The sequence below is a fragment of the Drosophila yakuba genome, chromosome X (genome assembly GCF_016746365.2).
Source record: "Drosophila yakuba strain Tai18E2 chromosome X, Prin_Dyak_Tai18E2_2.1, whole genome shotgun sequence".
NCBI classification, from domain to species: Eukaryota; Metazoa; Arthropoda; class Insecta; order Diptera; family Drosophilidae; genus Drosophila; species Drosophila yakuba.
The window spans coordinates 7,383,889-7,408,771 of NC_052526.2; the positions used below are offsets into that span (position 1 = coordinate 7,383,889).

General features: G+C 40.9%; 2 protein-coding genes across 6 annotated transcripts in view; one reads left to right on the top strand and one right to left on the bottom strand.

Moving 5' to 3' along the window:
- Window positions 1-24,883, top strand: part of LOC6524557 — a 93,786-nt gene that overhangs the window by 56,894 nt on the left and 12,009 nt on the right. For all 5 annotated transcript variants that reach the window (XM_039377872.2, XM_039377869.1, XM_039377868.1 and 2 more), the window contains 2 exons: window positions 5,074-5,183; window positions 6,056-6,221. In XM_039377872.2, the coding sequence (XP_039233806.1) occupies window positions 5,074-5,183; window positions 6,056-6,221 (276 nt within the window). The remainder of the gene's footprint in view (window positions 1-5,073; window positions 5,184-6,055; window positions 6,222-24,883) is intronic.
- Window positions 11,284-13,246, bottom strand: LOC6524556. Its single transcript, XM_039370071.1, has 2 exons — window positions 12,928-13,246; window positions 11,284-12,650 (listed from the first exon to the last, which is right to left on the bottom strand). Exons 1-2 carry the CDS (start codon window positions 13,064-13,066, stop codon window positions 11,284-11,286), a joined length of 1,506 nt encoding a protein of 501 aa, XP_039226005.1. The 5' UTR covers window positions 13,067-13,246.

Genomic DNA, 24,883 nt, shown 5'->3' on the forward strand with positions numbered 1-24,883 from the left:
GGCAAGTAGAACTGGGTGGCAAGTAGAACTGGATGGCAAGAGGAGCTGGGTGGCAAGAGGAGCTGAATGGCAAGAGGAGCTGGGTGGCAAGAAGAACTGGATGGCAAGAGGAGCTGGGTGGCAAGTGGAAAGTGGAAAGTGGGGCGGTGAGGCAAATGGCTGAAAAGTGGGCGGAACTGGTGGATGAGCATTTAGTCGGCGGCAGCGAAACATTTTTGCGCACGTTAATTCCATTAAAAGCCGCATTATGCGCGCCTGGCGATGCCGCAAAAAAAAAAATAGCATTTTACGTGCCGACTTTGGAATTTATGTTGCATACTTCGTCTCCTATTTTCATTCCTATTTTTGTGGCTTTTTGCCACGTCGAGATTTTAAATAACGCCGCCTATTAAAACCTGCAAATAAAGCACTAGCTGCTGCAAAGTGTGTGAAAAATGTTTAAATCTATTTGTGTTTTTAAGAAATATATACCCGATGTTTAAGAGCTTATTAAATGATAACATTTCATTAACCATAATAAATATATATTTAATATATTTTTTTCGATATGTTTTATTGCATAAATATTGCATCACACGATGCCACGGCATGCAACTAAAAAGTGAGAAATAAATTTCAGCTCAGTGCGCATATTTAATATTATTGATTTCATAAGCTGTTGTCTCTTATCTGTTATCTGTTTATCTGTTTGACAGATTTCGCAACAGCATGCGTCATAAAAAAGTCACGCCAATGCTGCACTTTTCATATACTTTTTATTTTTTATTTATCATTTCACTCCCGTCTCTTTTGTTCCTTCGAGGGTGCGAGGTCCTTGCACATCGCGTGTGCTGTCCTGGTCCTTTTGTTCCTTTTGGTCCCAGTTGACCCATAAATACGCACGTACGACCGTCGTGACCCCTCGTTGACCCCGCGTGACCCCGAAATGATGACTTTCCCCCTTTCCCCCCCCTGGAATTGAACAACCGTGTGACAATGCGGCTGCACATAAGGGGGAAAATTGGTATGGTGTATGGTGTATGGTGTATGGTCGCAAATGATATGCTTCAATTTAATTGCACTGCACTACTAATCAGCAAAATGCGACAAACAGCCGGCTGACATGCAAACCGCGGCTCTCTGCGGTTCTGTGTTCTCACACGGCCACTGACAATCCCCCGTCACCGATAATTGGCCAAAACGGTGGCCACAGTTGGCCAAGACTCATGGTCAAATGGCTGTCCTGCTCCAATGACTAATCGTCGCCTTCAAAACGGCTTTAGTTTTATGTAGTTTACTCAATTTATTGCTTTCTTTATGGAGAAATTAGTAGAACTAAATACTCTACAATTTATTCGTAATCTTTGAGCTGCTGACATTTTAACTTCAACATATATATATAAATCGAATTTGCAAGTATCGCACAGCCAAAACTTCAAAACTTGTCCTCAAAAACTTGACTTCAAACTGAACCAGAATATTCGTGGCGAGCGAAAGTTGGCCAAATTGATTAGTACATTTGCATCGAGAGGTTTCCTTTTGCAATGCAGAGGCATTGCACTGCAACTGCCAGTTTTTCCACTCAGTTTTTCCCCGCCATTTTCCCGCTACTTTCCTAGCAGTCTGCGCAATTTTATTGAAAGTGCACTGAAGTTGACTGCCTTCTGTGCTGCATCCGCGGCTGCTCATGTGCTCATGTGCTACTATCCCTAGTCCAATATTATTTACGCTCAATTAAGCTGCCTGCACATCCCTCCCCCTTCCACCCCTCCCACTTTCCATCTGGATTTTCCCCCCGTTTTTCCAACAAATTGCATTTGCAGTCAATTTCTGCTCCTCAGTCTGTTGGCTTTGCCAGCTGACAACTGTCACGCCCACTTGTTTCTTTTCTGTGGGCGAAGATTCTAAAACAAAACATTTTAAGAGCCCAAAAAAAGTTATTGTCTGCTATTTAAGAAAAACAAAAATGAATCAAGCAAATATATTAAATTAGTTGCATTATTTTTATTCCAAGAACCATTAAATAATTGAATTTATTTATTTAAAATAATGAAATGCAGTTATGAAGTTGGATTTTCATTTTCAAAAGCCTCGAACCTATTATTTTGTACTCTGCTGTATGTTTTGGTAAGAGCGCCTGTTACGAGCCATTAGGCAACTATTGTTTTGGACCTTCTTGGAAAAGCTGGTCATACAATAGAAGCCAAATTCCCGGCGAATTTGGAATTGGCCCCTATTTTTGGCCATTCTGCGAAGAAGTTAACGCTTGATTTCTGCACTAAAAACCAGAAGTTTGCCATTCTTTTGGGTCATTAGTTGGTAATTTATCAAAGTCATGAATTTATATTATACACCCGCTTCCTGCCACGCCTCCCCCCAACAGCACCACCGCCCCCGGGCAGCTGCAAAGTGCAGATGCAAAGTTTTCAATGCGGCAGCTGTCATAACAGGCGAATGGAGAAAGTGGGGAAAAATGGAGAAAGTGGGGAAAGTGGAGAACTGGGGAAAAGGGGAAAAGGGGAAAATGAGGAAAGTCAAGTCAAGTAAAGTCGCGTCAAGTCAACTTACGGCGCAGCAATAAAATATGAAGAGTGCTTTCCTTCAGCTCGCTGGAATCAGCATACTATAGCTGGATGACCCCGAGTAAAATGGAGCACCATTTTGTCGTCTTTCAATTAGTCAAATTTGTGGCGCGCTTCTGATTAAAATTCGCCATTTGAATGAACCTTTTAACTGAAACAACAGGGTGGCGAAGTTAAGTAGTAATTGAGTAAACTTAAAGCCAGTTATGCTAGCAGCACTCGCTGTTATTTTCGCTTAGTGTAAACCAGGTGAGTTGAGAAACCAGTTGAATGACAGCCCCTTTGAGTGTCCTGGCCAAGCAGACTATCCTGCCCATCCTGACCATCTCGACCATCCTGACCATTTGTGCTGCTCATTTCGGTCGCTTGTCCTGCACTTGACAATGCAATTTGCGGCAGATACCCGTCTGCAGATTGCCGCAATGAATAGCCAGCTCTTTTTGGCCTCGAGATCCTCTGGCCCTCTGGATATATCTCGACATTCATTGCATTAGTTTGGGGCGCTTAGTTTTTCGGGTGGCCAGCAGACCAATTAGCTGCCATTCCAGTTCAGTGCCAGTGGCCAGTCCGCCACCGAATGCAAATGCAAATGGAAATGCAAAAATTCAAATGCAAATGCCACGAAGGCAGTCGCTTCATTAATGCAAAAATATGCCCAAAGTTTTGGGCCCCGCATTTTGTAGTGGAATTTTGCCAGGAATTCCACGCAGCTCCACGCTGGCATCCAACTCTCTGGACTCCCGACTGCGAATGTGCAAATGTAACTGCGGGCGGGCTTCCATTTCACCAGCCGAGCTCCATTGTATCGAAAGCTGTGGGAAAAAAAAAAAAAAAAAGCTGTCAGTGCAAAGAGCGAAAAGTAATTCAAGTTCGGACAAACAATAGCGGGGAATTATGAACTCGATTGCCCCCGCGGACTTCTGACTGACTTTGGCAGCGAATTGAAATTGCCATGAATTCACTGAACCTTCTGGTTAGCCGGCCACAAAACGAGTTGTAACTCTTGTAAGCCATTTTGCAGCACAATTGATTGCATTTCATATTTCAAATCAAATTCATTCATGTCAATCATGGAAATCAACGTATTATTTGCATTCTATATTTGAATTTCAAGTACTATAAAGCTTATAGCTTCATTAGTTAAATGTATACATTAGCCACTTCAATTATAACAATGGCTGTCACACATCTTTCATGGGGCCATCAGATATCAAGTATACGCCCAGTGCAACATTTCAATCACACACACACACACACAGGCAGAATGTCTTTCTGAATGCACTCAAATTCAAATTCGAAAACCATTGAAACGTGGCCAAAAGCCATAAGCAATGGATAGCCCTTTTGGACAGCAAATGAAATGCGACCCACATTCGCTGGTTGCCCAAGAAGCAAGTGATTTGGGCCACACCGAATATGAGTTGATGACAACAACGACAACGACAACGACAATGGTACAATGACAATGATGTTGATGGCCATGATCAGGTTGTTTCCACCTCTCTCTCTCTCTATCGTTGCCGGCTCATAATGTGTTTCCGCTTGCCTGATTCATTTAATTATGATTTCCGGTGTCGAAGCGAACTGTGAGTGCCTGCCAACTGAGTTGGGTGAGCCACGCACACGTGCTCATTATTACAGCTACTTGATTGCTAGTTCCTGGCAAGGATAACCAGGAGATGGAAACTGGAAGCACTGGCAACAATGCTTCTTTCAATGGCCAGCAAATAGAACTGAAGTTTAAGGGCTTTCTACGGAAAATTATGTACATTTTTTTCAAGTCATAAATCAACAGCCAAGAGCTTTTGTATCTATTAACATAGCAAGCGGTAACAAAAAAATAATACTTTTCGGCACAAAAGCGGACTTGAAATTGAAATTGAAATTTAAAGAAAAGCAGAAGAGCCCAAGTCATTTCTCATCATCTTCGCAAGTCGCCTGCAGATAACTTTACTTTACAGCTGGGTCCAGGCGGATTATGATTGCTGCACAGCAATTGGCCAACAAAGTTGGCTCAAAACTTTGGGCGGCGCGCTGTTGCTTAGAGGGTATGTTTGTGGGCGAGGCGAACCCATCAACAGCCATTCATCAACTCGACTCGACACAAGCAACAATTTTGCTGCTCTACAAGGATGGATATATGTATGTGTCTATCCCTTTGCAATTTGCCTGTATTAGAAACTCATTTCCGTTTGTAATTGAGTCGCTGCTGGCTGGCTGGTTGATGGCAGCTGCTGCATGCGGTATGTAGAGTAGTAGTAACATAGTAGGTGGTTCTGTTTCAGATCCTAGTTCTGTGCCCTTTCTCGTTCCCTTTGAAATGTGAAATGTGAAATCTGAATTCTAAAATCCCGCCCCACATTATGCCGATGGTTATGCAAATTAATGGGCTTGCCAGCTGGTTTGTGGTTTACTGGCTGACTGGCTGACTGACTGACTGACTGACTGACTGGCCCACCGATGAATTGATTTGCCCAACTGAACCGTGTCCATTTTCCGCTCTACATTGCAGAACCATCGCCGCTCTATGACAACAATCACTATCATGAGGAGTGCCTGCGCTGCAATTCGTGTGGTCTGAACTTGACTGGGCCCAACCAAAAGCGGGCCAGGAGATTCAAGGTAAGTTCACCAGGAAAAGAAGGGAAAAAAACTAGCTGAAATCAGATGAAATCGTTGCTTGATTAGTAATATAATAAAGCTAATAAAATGTGCTTAAATATATTAGCAATTCGTTGGCTAACAAATACAAGCATTTCATTTTAAATCATTTCTCCCACTTGACAGATGTAATCGCACAAGGAGCTTTTTGTTAATTTGCAAATTCCGACAGTCTTGTGTTACATTTTCTCATGTCAAGTGAAAGGGTCTCATTCAAAATTAATTGAAATGCGAAAGAAGCTTTGCGACTTTTTCTGTGCCATTGTGATGCACTTGGGTAAATAAGTAATGAGCTTGGTGTACATTGCTGTACTCTTTTATGTGACTTGATTTATCAAAAATGCGAAACAATAAGCCAATTAAGAAACTCCCTCATACTGAATATGATGTAACAGCTTGCCATGCACGTCTTAAGAAACTGAACGTAAAGATTTGCGAGCAGCAGAGATAATGGCCAATTTGAAAAAGATACTCTCGTATTTATTTGCCATTTGAGTACCACGTCACCATCACCATCACCATCACCGTGAACTCATCTGAAATGCATTCGCCCATTTTTGGCGCCATAAAGACGAGCTCATTACGGATGACGGATGCATGTTTGTTTCGTGTGGCGGCAAGCGGCTTAATCAAAATTACATATGAGCGAAGAGGGGGGCACACGAAAGTACACGAAAAATAAAGGAGAGTACAGTGAAGACCGGAGTGAATCATTTATGGCGAAGAATCCTGCTCCAACTCCAATGCCCAACCACTGATTCCTGTTTTTTCTCCCTCTCTCTCTCTCTGTCTCTGTCTCTGTCTATCTGTGGTGGCTGTGCCACATCCTGCAGAACCAGATCCTGTGCGACCTGCACTTCGCGGACGTGGCCCTAATGGAGTGCTCCGATTTCATGCAGCAGCTGCGGAGCTTCAAGCCGCAATCCTTGGGCTGCGCGGTGGCCAGGCGCAAAAGTTCCACGACGCTGATATTCCCGCTGCCACCGCAGGCTTGCTCAGGTATGTACTAAACACACACACACATTCCTACACACACACACATTCCTACACATGCACATACATATATGTACATATATACATATATATATATTTGGCATATGCACGATAGGCGCTGGGCACATTTCACGGGTATTATGGTCGAATCGGGACTCAGTCCAGCTGATACCCTGGCAAATTTGGCTGGCACGCTGCATACTCGGCAGTGGCATCACTTAACCTATTTCAGCTATATTTGCAATGACATTTTACAAGCAAGTGTGCAAAAGTGTGCAACAATTGTTCAATGAACTTGTACTTTTAGACAGCACCGAAAGAAATCCAGCATTAGTCTTTAAAAAAGAATAGAACAATGTGTTTCATTTAATAATCGGCATTACTTTGCGAGGATATATCCCATTCGAGCCGAAAAAGCAACCCTTTTATGGTATAAGCTTCACTTTTTTTCGCTTTTTTCGCTTTATTTGCGATATTTGTGCTTGTGTGTGTGTGTGCGTGGCGTCATCATTATAATTCAAATGAGATTTGCGCGCACAGCAATCTACTCCTCCACACACACTCGCACATTCGCACAACGCTCACACACACACACACACACACAGACACACACTCACACAGATGGGGAGAAAGCGAAGAAGAAAGCGGAGAAAGGGAAGACAGCGAGGCGAGAGCGCCACGTCTACAAGTTGGAGAATGTTTGGCATTTTGCATAATAAAGTTGTTCAAACATATTTGACGTCGGGTTGCGCACCCACACTCATGCAATCGCACACTCATACACCCGCACACTCCTACACTCTTACACTCCTACACCCTCACTAACAAACGCACAACGCTACGCACACACAGACAGACATAACCGCCATTTTTCGCTGACATAAACTTTCAATTCGGTTCTCATTTTACTTTATTTTCTTTTTTTTCTTTCGTTTTTTTTTTGTTTTGTTTTTTTATTTCGACGGCGCGCGGCAAACGATTTAATTAAAATCCACCCAAAAGCATAGCGAACGAAATACGAAATACGGAACATTTCTTAACATTATTTACAAGTCCTCTTATATGAATTTCTGTATTTGGAACGCAAAGTTTATTAACTGGTTTTTTATTGCGAAACTTGTGCCCGGAAACCGGGCGTCCATTTTAATTACAATATGACGAATTAAATGAAATGAAATGAAATGAAAGCGAAGCGAAGTGAAGTTTGGCAAACGGCCTTCTTGATTTCACTCAATGATTTTACGAGCCATTCTGGCAATGTGGCAATATGTCAATTATGGGTGTCCAATTGACAGTTTTTTCTATCGATTTAATTTCTCTATCTATTTTAAAGTCAGTTTTTGAAACGGTTGTGCGAGTTTAGTAGCACGTGCAGATCAGTTGAGTGACTGCCATTAAACTAAACATGTTTCGCCTGCCTTTAACTTTGGTGTACTTCTGCACAATCCACATCCGCCTCTATATCCGCACACACATCCGCATCCGCATCCGCATCCGCATTCGCCATCCCTTAGCATATGTATTAGTGCTCAGCTGCGCTCATTTGAAGCGACATTAAGTGTGCACTCGAGTAAAGTGATTTGATGCGTGTCACATTCGAGTGCAGCACTTGCTGTTTAGAAACGACATCCCATATTTTCCGGGGAAAATGGGAAAAGCCAGCGCACAACTGCTTAGCTGTTAGCATGAGGGTGAAAAATAAGAGAAAGAGTTGAAGAAAAGTGCAGCAGCAATCAACAATGTTTAAGTTTTGTAGTTTAAAAAAAAAAAAGAAAAATGCACCGCAATTGCAAAAGTTTCTGAAAACTTAGCATTACTTCACATGAGTCACAGTTATGGCAAAATCAATGTCAGTTTTTCTGCATAAAATCGGCAATTATTTATAATGCAAATTTCGGTTTTGTTTGTCAAAATAAAAACCAACAATTTGTTGAAAGCCAGTTGATATTAGAGAACATATGTTTTTGAATACATGTATTAATGGCAATTATTGTTGGTCAATAAAGTTCGATGGCAAAGAATATAAATAATGCACACACATAAATGGTGGAAAAATATTGGCCAAGAGTATTTAAGCCTAAAACTAATGGAAGAGTGCATAATTCAACGAAAGCCCCTTTAATGTTTTGCGGTGTTCGATTTGGCTGAGATCAGGGCAGGGTTTACTAGGGGCGTCATCAAATAGATTAAATAAATACAGTAAATAAATCATTTAGCGCGTCAGAAGTAACGTATACGCCACGTAGGTCACGGCGCACACGTTTATGGCCTAAATCGCGCAACAGAGTTATAAACACGTATTATATGCCATCCCAAATAGCTGAAAAAGCGGCAAGATCCATGCGAGTACGTGACAATTAAATTTATGAAATAGTACTATACAGCCTGGCCGGAAATTTGGGGCCAAGAGGAAAGTCTCCGTCCAAATCCATGTTGAAAAGTCAGTTCAAGGGCCGACCGACGCGTCTCGCATTATATCGCTGCGAAATGGGCGCGTGACTGTTGCCACGATGATGCCAAGTTGGCCCATTAGCGGAAGTTAGGCCATTCCAATGATATGGCCAACGGAGCAGGAGTGAGCCAGTGAGCCAGTGAGCCAAGAGTTTTGCTCCAAATGTATTTTCAAATATGCCCGCCACATCGTTTTAAATCAAGCAAACCCATTAATGCCAACGGAAAAGAAAGCATCGATTAACTCAAGATTTAGCCAGTTTGCTCTGTAACACCTTTTTTTATTCAGCTATAAGTATATATTTGCTATAAGATCAGCTATAAGGATTTATTTGCTATAAGATCGCATTTGGCCATTAATTTGTGCCAAGTTACGGCTGGCCATAATTAGAGCCTTCAGTTTTAAAGGCCGTTTTGGTAGGTATGCTCCATTATTCAGTGCTTTGTCAACTGCTGTTGGCCATAAATTGTGAGCCATGAATATGGCCACGCCCCCCATTCGCCCACCTGGCCGGGCAGCGGGCATTTACATTTTAATATGCATTATTAGCGGGATAATTGTTTGAGAATATTGCCCAAGAATAGACAGCCATAAAAACCTCCTCTACTCCTCTCCCATTAAATTGCCATTCCATTTTTTTTTTTCACGCTATTGCCACGCCCCCACCGCGCCGACGCCTTCGCTGTTATTTGTGTTATAATAAATTCAAAAGGCTCCGGCATGAAAAGGAAACAAAAAATTGTCGCACACTTTTAACGTTCATTTGTCAGCTCGGTTTCGTTCGCCATTTGCCAGCGTGTATTTCTGGTTCATTTTTAATATTTTTAATATATCCTGACACGCATTTTTGTGCCACTTGTTCGGCTGGCAAAAATGCTTTTGTGTTCGTCTTCTTGTTAATAAATTTGAATTTTAATAAATAGAGTTGTGGAAGCATTTGCCGCTCTTCCTCAAGCCAGCGAGAAAAAATGAATATTAATACAAATACATACAAAAAAAAAAAAAAAAGAAAACCAGTCGATTGTTTACGAGCAAGCTGAAGTTTAGCCATTGAAAAGAAAATGGCGAAAAAGCGAACAATTTTTCATAGCGCATTGATTGCAATCTGGTCAGATTTTTCCCCTCTGGCGAATCAACAGAAAGTTTTCATTTTTATTCCGTTGGCTCTTTGGGCAATAATTTTAATTGAAGTAAAACAACAATGCAACCACAAATCCTAAACAATGTTTTGCAATTTATGGCAGCCAACTACCATGGCATTCTTGTCTCGGAATTTAGCCATTTAAAGCGCACTAAAATGTATTTTACTTGCCACGTGATTTTTAATTGCAGTGAAATCTTGCCATTGATATTTCATTTTCCCAAACCAGCTGATAAATCGTAATCAATTCTGAAATGTGAGAATCTGATAGTTGTCTAATTGAAAACTCGTGTTCGAAAGGAAAGAAATTCGATTGCACAATGCTGGCTTAAATTCGCTTCGTTTTTCCTGTTTTCCCGAGGCTCAATTCACACACTAATTGAAAAAATAAATTGCAGACTTGGCTCAAAGCGGTACAAAAATGAAATGCAAAATTCCTGTACAACTTAGCAAGCTTAGTTTTCTTCAAAAAATTCAAATTCAAATTCAAATCAAAATTGTTTTCTATCCTTCAGTTGCTAAGATTAAAGTCCAACACAAAATATTTGCGACTTTATCCGCTTAGCCAAAAACTCGAATAATTTCCTAATGGAAAAGTAACAATGGTGGGCCTGCAGTTTTTTGCCCTCCCAGGCTCGTTCGTTACTAATCAAAAAATGAACAAAGTATTGTCGAAAGTTCACTGGGCGTATACGCAATGTGCAGCAGCAAAGTCTTTGAAATTCGAAGCTCTTTGCTTTGCTGAATGGAATGCGTCGGATGACCGAATCAAATACCAAAGTTGCCTTTGCATCCCAAGTAGATTGCCATAAATTTCTCGGTTCCACTGCAAAATTGCATTGTAAAAGCAAATTAATTTTTGCTCCCTTTGCCAGCTGGAAAATGTGGAGAGTGGTAAATGAAAGTAGTTGCTTTACTGCGGCTTTCTTTTGTCACTGAGCTTGACTTTATTTGTCCATCAGAAAGTGGCATATTTTACTTATTCCTAAGAGCTGGTATTTGCTTGTCTTAATTGTAGTTTTTAATGCAGGCATTTATCGCAAGGCAAAGCAAAAATCTGCTCTTTGCACTTGAATACCAAATTCTTGTAGTAAAAAAAAAATAATAAGCGGTTATAGCACCATATCTATGGCTTATCAATAGTACATTCCCCTTGGACTGTGAGTAGTATGTATGTATATTTTTGCTGGCACTGAAACTACGGCCCTTCATGTGGCTAAGCTAAATGGAAAAAGCAAACTTTTGCCGCACACACTGCACACTCCACTCCACTCAGCACCTCAGCACTCAGCACTCAGCACTCTGGACTCCAGACTACGGACTCGGGACTCCGCCATGTCAATAAGCAATTATTATCCTGCTGACGTGGCCCGGGGTCAAAAGGTGGCACACGTACTACAGTACAAAGCCCTTTGGCCAAACGCAGCCGCCAATTTAAGCCTCTTAAATATAACGAAAAAGCAATTAAAATATAATCAATATGCTGCACGACTCTGCGCCAGCTGCCGATGAACTTTCCGTGCGTTGTGGATGAGCTGGTGCTGGAATCGTTGGATATTATCATCCCTAACGGGCGGCGGATCCATCTTGAGATTGAGATTCTCCGTATCGCGATAGTGCTGCATCTGGCCAAGATCGGTGCTCACATCGTACGGCCTCTCGGCGTCCATCCATTGGAGGGGAAAATGATTGTGCATCACCGTAATATAGCTGGTGTCGTGTAGGCACTTGACCGAATAGTTGGGATCCGAATGTTCCGCCTGCCGGTTCACATGGCGCAGCATAAAGAACTGCTCCGGAATGCTCTCCTCCACGGACAGATGCTGCGAGTAGTACACATTCCGGAAGCAATAACTCGAGCGAGCAGTGCTATTCACATCCCTCGACTGCAAATAGCCCAGTAAATCCTGCCAACTGTGATGCTCACCCAGTGGCATTATCACCTCATCCACATCCACGACGGCCACGAAATCGAAATCGTACAAACTGCGATACAAACAGTCGGTGTAGAGCAGCACCTCACTGACCATCTTACGGAAATCCACGTGCTCGTCGATCTCATTGGGAAAACGGAATGGCCGCAGTTCCAAAAATCCATCCTCGGGTCTCATGTAGTGGTCAAGGGTACGCCGGGTGTTGGCCATCAGGTGGCCAATATCGAAGGCGGTCACCTTGCTGGCGCCCAGTAAACGCATCAGTTCCAGCCACTCCACGAACCGATCGCTCATGTCGATGTCGGGAAAATTGAGATACTTTACACAAACGCCAATTCGCTTGGGACGCTGCGGTTTTGGTGGCTCCTCCGACGGCGGTGGCGTCACCTGGAAGGCATTACTGGGCACCGCACACGGATCGAAGACCAGACTCACCAGCTGTGGCACCCTTTGGGTTTTCAGCTGAAACGTCAGCACTGTGGGATAAGCGACACCCTCCAAATTACCCCACTCCTTGTACCAGCCGAATTTGCTTTGGTACACGGGCACCGTTTCGGCGTGAGTCTCGCCATCGTACCACATCTGCAAATAGGCGGGTGGATAGGGACCACCGCATGTGGTCACCATGCCGAGGATCACCATCTCCGGTATCCTGGGCCTGCGATCGTAGTGCGCCCCATAGAGGTAGTAGCTCAAATTACCATGCCGCGTCAGCTGGAAGTGGGGATTCGGGAACTCGATGTCTTCGTAGCGCGGATATGGGGCACACTGGTCGGCGGTTGGTTGCCCCATCCAGTGCTCCTCCTCTTTGCCACGCAGCAGGTCCTCCAGATTCGCTTGATGCGCTTCCTGCTGCGATCCCGAGCTCTCCCACCTCTTGGAATCCCTTTCGCCATGGTGAAGGACAACTGCAAGGCAATAAAATATGAGCGAGTGTTTACAAACAGCTGCAGAAATTAATTAACTGATGTCTGCTGTGTTTGCCGGACCAGAAGTCTGGTTTGGCAACTCCAATATACAGAGCAAATACATCGGAGGATGGCGCCATCAACCAGACTTTCAGCACGCCAACACAACAGGTGTTGCATGGCAAAGGTTGCAAAAACAACCCAATTTTATGCATTTATATATATTTATATGTGCTAATAGCCTAAGGAATCTATTTCTATATATAACAACACTTACCATTCTTGGGCAGCGGAGTTCCCTGTGCCTCATGCAAGCCCTGGAGTTTTGCCATGAACTGGTGGAGCAGATAGAGAACGATGAAGGCCAAGAGACATAGAAGCGGCGTCCTAAAGGCACGCACTTGATGGTAGACCATCGTGTATCGAACAGAATCAGCCACTGAAACGAGTTCCCTTTTACAGCACCTACTTGAGGAATTGAAAAAGAGCGACTGCCAATAATAATTTGGGACATACAAACCGCGTAATAGCAAAGATAACAAACAGTTGTTAACTAAACATAGCAGCCAGTATATTTACCTTCTGACATCTCAGTACCCTTATTGCAAATGCAAATATAACATTTTTAAATATGAAATCTATTAACTTTTATGTTCAATATATATGTTCGCACTGTAAAATGGCGCACATATTAGAATATATAAATAAGTAATGCAACGCAGGGACTTGGAAAATCAAACGTTTTGAATTACAACACGCCGTTCATCCTAATAAGTCTTGGAACTTTTTCATCCTATAACTTGCTTATTTAATTATAATGTAACAACTATTTTCTTATCATTGAAACTGGTTTGGCATCTTATCGCTTGTCATCTAGAGCAATTAATCAAATAGAAGGTTTTTTCCAACGATTTCCAGTAAACATGATACATGATATGATATCATATGGCCCTTGAATAGAAACGAATTGCTCTTAGTTGTTAGTTTACTATAGTAGAAGACAATGATTTAACTTAATTATCACATATTCAGTTTAATTATAATATTATAGGCCAGATAATTACTTTAGTACTTAATTGCATAAATGGTACCACAAAAAAACAGAAAAACAAAAAAACAGTAGTACAGCATTCGCTTTTGTGCAATATTTTCATTCAGATTAAGTCGAAAAAAGGTGGCCAATCTCGTTGGGGGGTGAAAATTCTGTGGTGGGTGGAAAATTTCTGCAGGGGAATGGCCCTTAACTAGCGGCAAACAAGCCAAGTCCAAGTCCGATGGCTGGATACATTATTATTATTATTATTATTGTGTATGTCAACCTTAACATGGCAATGGCCAAAATGACAAAAGCAGTGGCTGTCCTTTGAAATGTGATCGGAAATTGGGGCGGGAATACACTTATATATATATAAGTACATGGATATGTATGTGGGGTATATATGTATGTATGTATCTGCGGGAAATGGCAGTGAAAGTAAACCTGGCGAAGGTAGCACCTGCATTAAATTATTGATTCGATTTCGCGCGCGGTTCGTTTTTATTGTGGCGAACTTTTTGTCTGAATGAATTGTAGCCGACCGACGGCATTGTCAAAGTTTGGGTCCACCCCAGTAGACACCCACGCACTCACACACACACCCACCCACACACACACCTATCTGTCAGTCTGTCAGGTTGCCCTTCCAACTCCTGCGTGAGTGTGTGTGTGTGTGTGTGAGTGCCACATCCAGAAGCGGCATAACAATAACAAAAATAACACCAGAAGACACACCAGAATTTATGTGTGCGACGCCGAGCGTTTGCTTGAATGCACACTGGAAAAAAAATCGTATTCCCTTTTAATTTCGTCAACAAATTGCAGTTTAAATAGCTTATTTCCTTATACGACAACCAATAAAGATGTTAGTTAATATTAGTATTTTCATTCTTCTTCGATGCCCGCATTTCGCTCAGTGCATTTATGCTCACGTACATACATGTACATGGCAAACAAGACATAATCAATCACTTAACCCAAAAACGCACACCAAACGTTCATTTCAATTAAAGTTTCGCTTTCATTCACTTAGCCTGGGAAATTAAGATGGGGGAAATGGAATGCCCGGAAAATGGCAAAAGGGGGAAAGCTGAAAATAAAAAAGAAAATAGCAAAATCATTTCATACACTAGACGAAATTTGCCGGGCAATTATTAAGATTGCAGGCAATGACTAATGGATAAAAAGTTGCGAGCATAATGATGAATCATTCCTGTTGAATCGCATTACTTAAGCTCAATCAATTACATTGATAGTTGCACGACTTTTTGCCTGTTTTCCTATATTTACTAGTTATATTTACTTTCGCTTTGTTTATTGAAAACACAGATTTATATTTCTTTTTTTTTGTAGTCTATGTGCTTGTTTTATTCGTTATATATTATTTATAAGATTTAAGTGTATAGCTGTGTAAGCTATTGTTCAGCATTTAAGGGTATTCAAATTGTAATTTCCTTATTTGAATGCCTAGTACGTGTGTTTTTCCATTATTTACCTTTGATAATTCTAACTCAAATGCAGACGTATTTCGAAAGTTTCTTGCCGACATGGCAGCGAATAAAATGGAATCATTTTTGCCGCAACTTTGATTTCACTTTCGTCAAACACACACACATTAAATGCGGGCTGTGGGTTAGTTTTGGGATGGAGGTGTGGGTGCTGGTGTGGGTGCTGGTGTGGGTGCTGGTGTGGGTGGTGGTGTGGGTGGTGGTGTGGGTGGTGGTGTGGGTGGTGCTGTAGGTGGGTGTGTATGGATGGTTTCCCTGTGGGATGAGCTGGGGGTGGTAACTTCTTTATCGCCGCCCGTTCGCGACGGAAGCTTTCAATTTCCGCTGGCAGCACCCGCTTTTCTATATGGATTGGTCTGCTCCTTTCTGTTCTGGGCCAGTTCCTTTCCTTTCTCTTTTTTTTTGGCTCACATAATTCGCATATCATGGCAGCGCCGAAAATCGTTGGCAAATCGAGGAAAAATCAAGAAAATATTAATATGAACGAGGAGGGAAAGGGAGAGGCAATGGAAATGGGCATCAAAATGGGAATGGAAATGGAAATGGGAATGGAGTGAAGAAATCACGGAATCTGTTGCTCACTTTCGACACTGTTGCTGTAATTGAAGCCATGACGCAAGCGAAACTTGCTGGCAGCGCCATTTCAATGCCTTACTCTCGATTTGCCTTGCGACGATTTTCCAACGATTTTCCAGCGATTTTCCCGAAGCAAGATGGCAAGAACCCCGCAAGATTACTCGCTCGAAAGTAATTTGTTTTCATGGGACATGAAAAAGTCTGCTCGCGACACGTTTAAGGATAAGGAACTGTTATGCAAAACGGCAACAAGCAGATATATTCCTTTAAATGATGACGCCCATAGATGGCAGCCACCCAGTCAGATTATCGACTCTCAAGCCTTTGAGAGCATCACACATATAAATTATATACTTTTTATATAACGTATTACATGTAAATGGATTGGCGAGAGGCCAAGGGCCACCTGATCTGCACTCAAATCACATTTTGTCACACATTTAGCATAATTTAGCACTTCATTTGCGAGCGCAAAAGCCGCGACAGCTGCCTGCGAAAAACTTTTCAACAAGAACACGCCCCTTTTCTTTTTTTTTTTGGGCCAAAAGATGTATGGATATGGCGGCAAAGTGTTTATGATGCCCCAGGCGACACGTCAACAGACAGCAAATTCCATTCGTAGCTATATGAAAAGCACTGCAAAAACCAATCAGAATTGGGCAGAGAAAATTCAATTCAATTATAAAGCAGACATATTAAATTATATAAACTTAAGTGATATACATTAAATTGTATAAACTCAAAGTATATAGATATACAAAATTGTATAAACCTAAAGTATATATATTAAATTGTATAAACTTAAAGTATATATATTAAATTGTATGAACTTAAAGTATATATATTAAATTGTATAAACTTAAAGTGTATATATTAAATTGTATAAACTCAAGGTATATATATTAAATTCTATAAACGTAATAGTAGCACTTTAAAACGTTTCTTTAGCATTTCTTGAACATGTCTTCTAAGACTCTCGATTTTTTTCACTGCACCCCTTTTTACCAAAAAATCGTCAGGGGCAACAAATTCCACCTGTGATGACTCGAATCTCAACATCAAAAGTAGACATTTCGTGCGGTTGGTTTGCCTTACTTTCACCCACTCCATTCGAAAATCTCTCGAACAAAAAAGTCTGGCGAAAGTTTTTGTTCTGTCGAAAGAACCTGAAATTACAACCCATATATGATACAATAGATGATTACATGTGTGATTTATGTTTCAATTTCTCTGCTTTTTTTCGCTTTCGTTGCAGGTAAATTGAATGGAAAATTGGGTGAAATGTTAAAAGTGAAGAGCGATGCGAGGCTAAGTATGGTTAATGTTAATGGGAAATACTAAACCACTTAGCGTGGGGCTACTAGTAAAATAATAAACTATTTATAATTATACCTATTATAAGTTATTATAAGCTGTTAAATGAAATTCAAACTAGAAATTGATTAACTTTCCATGTGGGGCTATTTATAGATAGTTATCATAAGCAAGCATTGCAAGGCGATAAAATTGTACTTAGTTCTAATTCAATTATTGCACTTCGAGCTGAGGAAATTCTGAGGAAAATCTTTCGTAACGCCTGCAGTGCTCCCAGAAATTGGATATTAGTGCATGAAAGCCGGCATATAATTACGATAATACTGCCTCAATTGGGGATCGTTATGCCACTCGACCAGTACCACCACTGCCAATGTCCTTTTGAATGCTGTGTGTTCTGTGTATTTGGGGTTTACGTTGATGTGTATGTGTGTGTGTGTGTGGGTGGTCCTGTGTGTGTATCCATGTCCGTGTAAGCTAGGGCAGCATTTGCATTTTGGACTCGGGCCAACCACAAAATTGCTCGCCAATGGCTCTTTAGGACGTGTCCTGTCGACTCTCTGCGGCTTATTGGCCAATTTGCAACTTGATTAACAAAAGTGCATGAGGTCAGCGGGCCGCTGATGATCATTACGATCATTATGCAACTCCAGTGGCACTTTGTTGCTGCGACTGGAAATGGCAATGTCGACAGCTCGAAATACCAGCACTTTAAGGCCATAAACCTTAATTGCTGATTACGCAGACACACGCACACACACACACACACAAAAAACGAATGGGGAAAATATTTCAATAATCTTGCGAGCATTGTTCAAAGTAATTCCCTGTATTCTATATGTAACTGCGACACGCCAGACAGTATGAATTTATATCCAAAGTCTTGGAAATATTTATTTAAATAAGATATAAGCCACATTTGTTGTTAACAAGGTTTTTAAGTTATTAGAAGAGAGATTAAAAGTCTAGGGATTTTTTAGCGCATTTCAAAAGTCTAGGGTATCCACCATTCGATGCGTAATTTCTGCGTTCGAGGCAGGGCGAATAATTTCAAAATTGAAATTTTCCTCACGTACAGAACGTCGGCAGCGACGTTGACGCCGACGGCGACGGCGACGGCGACGCAGCATCCACTTGTCAACATGAATTTCCAATTTTCTCTTTTCCCACTCCCAATACAACAAAAGCAGGCATTGTTCAAATTGTATTTATGTGTGCGTGTGTGGAAAGAACCCTCTTCATCTCATAAACTGGCCACAATTGGTTAAATCAAGTTGGCATCAGAAGTGCATCATTTACCTATTTTCACAACATTTTTGTTTTTCCCATTTGTTTACCAATTAAGAATTACGTACGTACTTGTGTTATTTCTCTATTAAATAGCGTGCTTAAAAGATTTTAAAATGCATAGAATTTCCTAATATTAACTAAATTTAAGAGCATTTTTAGCTCGACTTTCGATTACTTATTTAGTTCACTATTGATATTAGATGTGAAATATGAGGAAATGTGATGGAAATGGAATTATTATTTTATTAAAACCAATAATGGAACAATATGCTGCAAAACTGCCAAGCGATTTATGGTTTTCCACTAATTTACATAATTATGCATTATAGCATTTGGAATCGAATGGAACTTATAACAAAAATTCATAGTAATGCGAAAGTAATTAGGGCATAACATAAAATAATTTCAATATCTAAACGGATCCAAAAATTCAACATAGAAAAAGTCGAAAGCTTTGTAATGTATCTCACAGATATTCAGCATATTTTCCAGACCGATTTCAGCTTTTCAGCGAAATTTCCAACTACAAATGTAAATGTATGCCGGCGAGGAAGTCGTTAACCCCAAAATTTGGCCAAAAATCCTTTTGCCAGCCGCTGGCTAAGCGTTCTGTGACCAATTATAATTTACAACTTGCGAGGAGCTGGGGGTTTTGGCCAATATTCCCCAGTTGCTGACACGTCCAAAACGGGCTACGTAGTTTACGGTGGTCTTCATTTTGATTAAACGCAAACAGGGTGGCATGAAAAAATTAGTTGGCTTTTATGCAAATGCATGACGGTGCCCCCCCCTTCCCCCATGCCCCCACCCCCTCGGAAAATGCCCCGGGGCAGAGAGTTGTTGGCCATTTGACTGCTCGTATCTATGTATCTGCGGGTTGGCAAAAGGCCGAGAGGCTGCTGCCCTATCGCTTCCATCTGCAGGTAACCCCTTGTCAGGGAAAACAGGGGAAAACCGGAAAAGCGGCGAAGGAGAATGTGCCGGGAAATCGGGGGTACATTTTGGGGAAAGCGGCAGGGTTTTTTTTTTTTCTTTTGGCGGCCCGTCTTCTTTATTATCTTATCCGCTTTCTGGTATTTCATATTTGCGCTTTAATGAATTTTAATGCTCTCATTTCTTTTAACGGACTACGCGCATTTTTGCTTTTCCCATTATTTTTTTGTTGGTTTTTTTCTTATTTTTTTTTTTGGTAAATTATTAATAAGAAAATTTTGCGCTTACTCTTCAGATTTTTTGTTGTGTGTGTTTGGGCAACAGATTTTAATCGTTTTAAAATTTGTTTTCCTTGGCTTGAAGTTAGGGCCGCAACAGACACACACCCATCCACCAGCACCCAAACACCCACCAGCACCCAAGCACCCACACACACAGACAGCTACACACGCACACCATCGCTCACAGGCACCGCGGAGAAAATATCACGCATACGCCGCGTTGTTTCGCTGCATGTGAGAGAATTCCGTGGCTGGCATCGCTCGCTGTAAATTGTAATCATCAAAGCGTTTTCTCAGAGCCGCTTGGTGTTACTTCTTACAGTGAGTGTGCCAGTCCGTACACAGAAAGAAAAACCCCTTTAAGAAAAAACACAAAAAAAACCATTGAAAGAACTATTTAAGGTGCGATGAAGAAAGCCATTGTCTCTATACTCTTGCAGTAGAAAACCTGAATTAATTATGCAGCTGCTTTCATTTGGCCAATAAAAACTCGATACCAGATTTATGATATATTCTTCGGAATGGGATACCACTTTAGGTATCCTCATAAGACTGGTATGAGCACGAAATTTCCTTACGATAAAATTAAAGACTATATATAAAGATTATATATAAAGATTATTTCGCATTATTTTGATTTTTCAATACTTTCAGCGAAGTGTAGAGAATGCAATTTTTGGGAAATCTTTTGAGATTTATAGCTACTGCAAGGGTATAGGAAACATGGCCGGGAGTGTATTTCCATTTGGTTTTCGGTTTGATTTTTGGGATAGGAATTTGATTTGAAGAGCGGCAAAAGAAGTGGAAGCGTCAACGGAAACGGAAACTGAAACATCAACGGAAGCGGAAACGGAAGTGCAAGTAAAAGTGAAAGTGAAGTGCAATGCAATGGCGCCGTGATGCGATCATCTACACACGCACACTTACACTAAATCACACACGCACACACACTGGCCAACAAACAAAAAACAACTCTAGACAAACAGCAAAAAAAAAACAAAACCAACACGAAAAGCCACTGGAAAATCGGAAAATCGAAAAATCGGAGGCGTGGCAACGCCTGTCACGTTGCAGTCGTTCGACGTGACTTGCGAATTTTCCACATTTCCAAAAACGCTTTCCATGTGACTCAAAGCAAACCGAAAAAGTGGAAAAAGTCCATGATTAAATTTGCGATTTACACAGAAATAAAACAATAATATTTGGTATTTGGGGGGCTTACAAAAAACTCGTAGTAAAGGCTTTAAGAATACCCTCGAATCAGCAAAAGAGAGCATCTGAAGTGCAGTGTCTTGATGAATGTAAAGAGAAAAAAAACGTAGAATTTCCCCTCAACTTTTGTTTGCTTGATTTGTTTTTTTGTTCGCCGCTTGTCGTTTGATTCCTTTGCATCTTAGCGAAATTGGTTTCCTTTTACTTTTCCCTCACTTTTGTTCTTTCTCATCGATTGTGTTGCCGTGTTTATTTTAGCATTCCCAACCCCCCTCAACACATATATCTATTGTTATTCGGTCTTTTTGTACCTTGGGCCAACTTTGATAACACACTTTTCTTCTGCAAATGGCAGCTGCGGAAAAGGCAATGTTCGGCGGTGGAGTGAGCGGTGGGGATATATGTAGAAAATGGTGAATATTCGGCCGCAACTGAAATCGAGATGAAAACATAGCAGTGAAAAGTGGAAAGCAATTTCCCAGTCACGAGGCCACGTCGAAAGCAATTTTCCCCCAACTTTTCGCCTGGCAACAATTAACATCCAATCGAATGCAAATAAACCAATAGAAGAACAACAAATCCCGCTCAAAACGTTCAGTGTAGAGTTACATTCCACCGACCCGAATACGACATGACCCATTATGGCCCCCATTGACATCATTAATGACACCCAAAGTGTCCTCCATTTGTGCCGAACAAGCCGAGAAAAGACGGTCGAATTTTCGGGGGTTATCTTGGTCTTGGTTTTGGTCTTGGTCTTGTTTCTGTCTTAATACAAAGCAAATAGCCGTGGCTAAAAGGGAAATGCCTGGAAAGTCCACTGGCAGCTTGCCCCAAAAAGAAAAGGAAAACGGCGAAAAAAAAAACAAAAATGAAGTCGAGTACAACGAAAAACGATGCGCAACAAATTCAAATGGCAAGATACAAAAAATGTCAAGTGTTCTACTTGACACGGGAAAATGAAGGGAAAATGGAGGGAAAATGGAGGGAAAATGGAGGGAAAATGGAGGGAAAATGACACTTGGGTTGGAGTGACAACCCGTGGAATGGGATATAATAATACATAGAAATGTATATACATAAGGCCATGAATTAGTCACAATGCGAAATGGTGTCCTTCTGCGTGACAGATAATACAGAGATGTCAAGCCAAATATCGCACACTTGACATGTTTTTTATGATTTTAAAGGATGCACACTCACCTCACCTAGAACTCAATATTTACAACTGGTATTTTCGGAATAACTCGGCTAAAAATGGTCAGAAAGCGAAAAGAATTACAGTTTTTTACTACTAATTACCAATACTAACCAACCAAATCACTTTTGGACCGACTGTGTTAAAATAGTTTTTGGCCAAATTTTCGCATTTTTTGTAAGGGGTAACATCATCAAAATTTCCAAAAAATGTGAAAAAAATATTATTTTTTTCTGAAAACACAGTTCGATTGGAAATTTTATTACGAACTCAACGAGGTATGACATTCCATATTTGGACCATTATTTAGAATGCTGTGATGAAAATACTGATAAGAACTCCTATTTTGCCTTAATTTTACAAAAATTAACACAACACGAAATTGACATTTATTTTTATATATTCTTTTATTTGCTTTGTTGAAATTTGAAATATTTGATTCCCATATTGTTTATAAATGCACAATTTTTCTTTTTTAAAATGATAAAAAAAAAAGCAGCCACAGAAGCCGCAGCCAAAATTCTGAGAGTTAAGCGTTCCTCTCCATTTCCCTCAGGTACTCACCCCCTTCCTCAAGCTCTCCTCTCTTCCACGTCAGAGCAGACAGCTGGTTGTAGCTCCTAGAAAATAGCCAGCTCAGGCACTTCCTCCAGTAGGTCGCAATCACATTATTGATATCCTCTGCTGCCACTTAAAATCACTGCACCACTCACTCACATTTAGTATTTTTTTTTTGAAAAACATCGAAAAAGTGGTTTGCTTATGTAGGACTTTTGAGAAGCGCAGAGGAGGGCACTAATATTTTGGTATTATTTAGTATTATTTGGTATTAAGTATTTAGTATTATTTAGTATTTAGTATTATTTATTATTTCCTTTTAATTTAACGTATTACTTTCAGCTATTTTACTTATAATTTTATAATTCCACTTTGAATCCCAGCTATATTATATTATTTTATTTTTTTCTGAAAATACAGTTCGATTGGAAATTGAATTACGAGCTCAGCGAGGTATGACATTCCATATTTGGACCATTTTTTCGAATGTTCTGACCAAAATACTGATAAAAACTAACCAAAAAACAAACAAAGCATGTTAAAAAAGTTGTGAAATTTAAATCGAACATATTTTAAAGTTTAAAATCGCCTTTTTAACCCAGTTCCTTTCTTACAACCGAATGAATATGTTGACTGGGCCCTTTTTCCCAGCTAATCCGACTGTCCATTATGCTGCGGGTCATTTGCCAAATGTCAGGCCACTTTATGCTAATGCAATGTTGCGTGATCCTTGAAGGAATTGTCATCGCCACTGGGAGTTGGGAACCCAGAACTGGGAACTCAGAACTGGGAACCCAGAACTGAGAACTGAGAACTGGGTTTTGGCTTAGAAGGACTAATGGCTAATGGATTTGCGCGACGCATCAAAACATAAAAAGCGCGCCAGATGGGTTGAATGAAAAGTGGGCGACCGTCATTTAAATGGGCCAGCCAATCCCGCCCAGTCATGTGGCCCAAACTGCATTGTTGGCCAAAACTGCAGGGTCACAGCCATGGTCACAAGCACTTTTTTTTTCTGTTTTTTTGATTTTTTTGTTGTGTAAGCGGAAATCCTTGGGCCAGAAATTGAAAGGATGGATGGATGAAATGGTAGTGGGTTGGTTGGTTGCTGAGTGGATGACACAGCAGGACTTGAAAGCAGGATTAGCACCACTCATAATTAACGCTGAAAAAGGAAAAAAAAGAAAGGGATTGACATGCTGACCCAACCAATAAAAGAGAGAGAGAGAGAGAGAGAGAGCGCCAACCATCATTAATTAATTGTATTTAACTTGGTTGCATTTCACGTTTAATAACTTTATTTCGAGCGACCACAAACCAAGCGATAAACTGTTGGCAAACCAATTATTTGCTGAAAAAATAAAACAAATTAACACCAATGCATCAAATTATCCTTTATTTGCCAATCAAATTGCGCTGCTAGCGAATTCATTTTTATTTGATTACACGAGTCGCCATATACGGGTATACATTATTTATTTATTTGCTGCCTGTACAAATTTGTGTAAAAGCCTAAAGTTTGTTAGTAATTTTATGCTTACAGCAGCAAATTGCAGCCGCTCCATTTGCGGTTGCTGTGCCGAAAATTGCATTTAAATTGCTGCACGATTGAGACCACACAAATCAACACAATCGCATCTCGATTTGGGATTTGGGGCATTGCAAATGTTTGCACCAACCACACACATCTCATCATCGCCAGCTGCACTTGGCCCAAAGCACTCAAATGGACTATGAAATGGCAGGCTTACTCACTCGCAGTTGCAGCCCCAAAACTTTCACTACTTTGCTAAATCTATATGATATCTGCTAATAAAATTACACAGCTTTCCTTTTAAAGTATTATTTGATTGCTAGTTTGCATTCATTCCATATACATATATATTGAACATATATAGCAGAGAAAGGTGTTTAGTTTCTGAAGTATCCATACCATTAAATATCTTCACTTGTTAAGTACCTCTTGGCGCATTCTATTTCCACTCTGCTGGCGATTTGCCTGCCGTAGAGCTTCTCCGATTATAGACCATCATCCACGATATTCCCCTTTTTTTTGCCCAACTATACTATACTATATATGTATATTACATGGCCGGGTGTCAGTTGGTCTGATTTGTTTGCCTTCGCCGGCTTGGCAAGTGGCCATTACAAGTGGCAAGATGAAATAGTTGCCCGGCCAGCTTCCGGTTGCCTTCGTTCCTCCTGGGAGGCCAACAAACGATGCCCATCAATTTGCTTGTTTGTGTTTATTTTCGTGTTTTTTCCTCTTTTTTTTATTCCATGCTGCTCCATGCTCCACGCTCCCTGCTGCATGTTGCATGTTGCTG

Excerpts from the sequence above, each read along its gene's own strand:
- LOC6524556 (XM_039370071.1), bottom strand. The coding sequence starts at position 13,066 with ATGGTCTACCATCAAGTGCGTGCCTTTAGGACGCCGCTTCTATGTCTC. Across the intron at positions 12,651-12,927 it reads AACTCCGCTGCCCAAGAATG|TTGTCCTTCACCATGGCGAA; the intron begins GTAAGTGTTGTT and ends ATTGCCTTGCAG.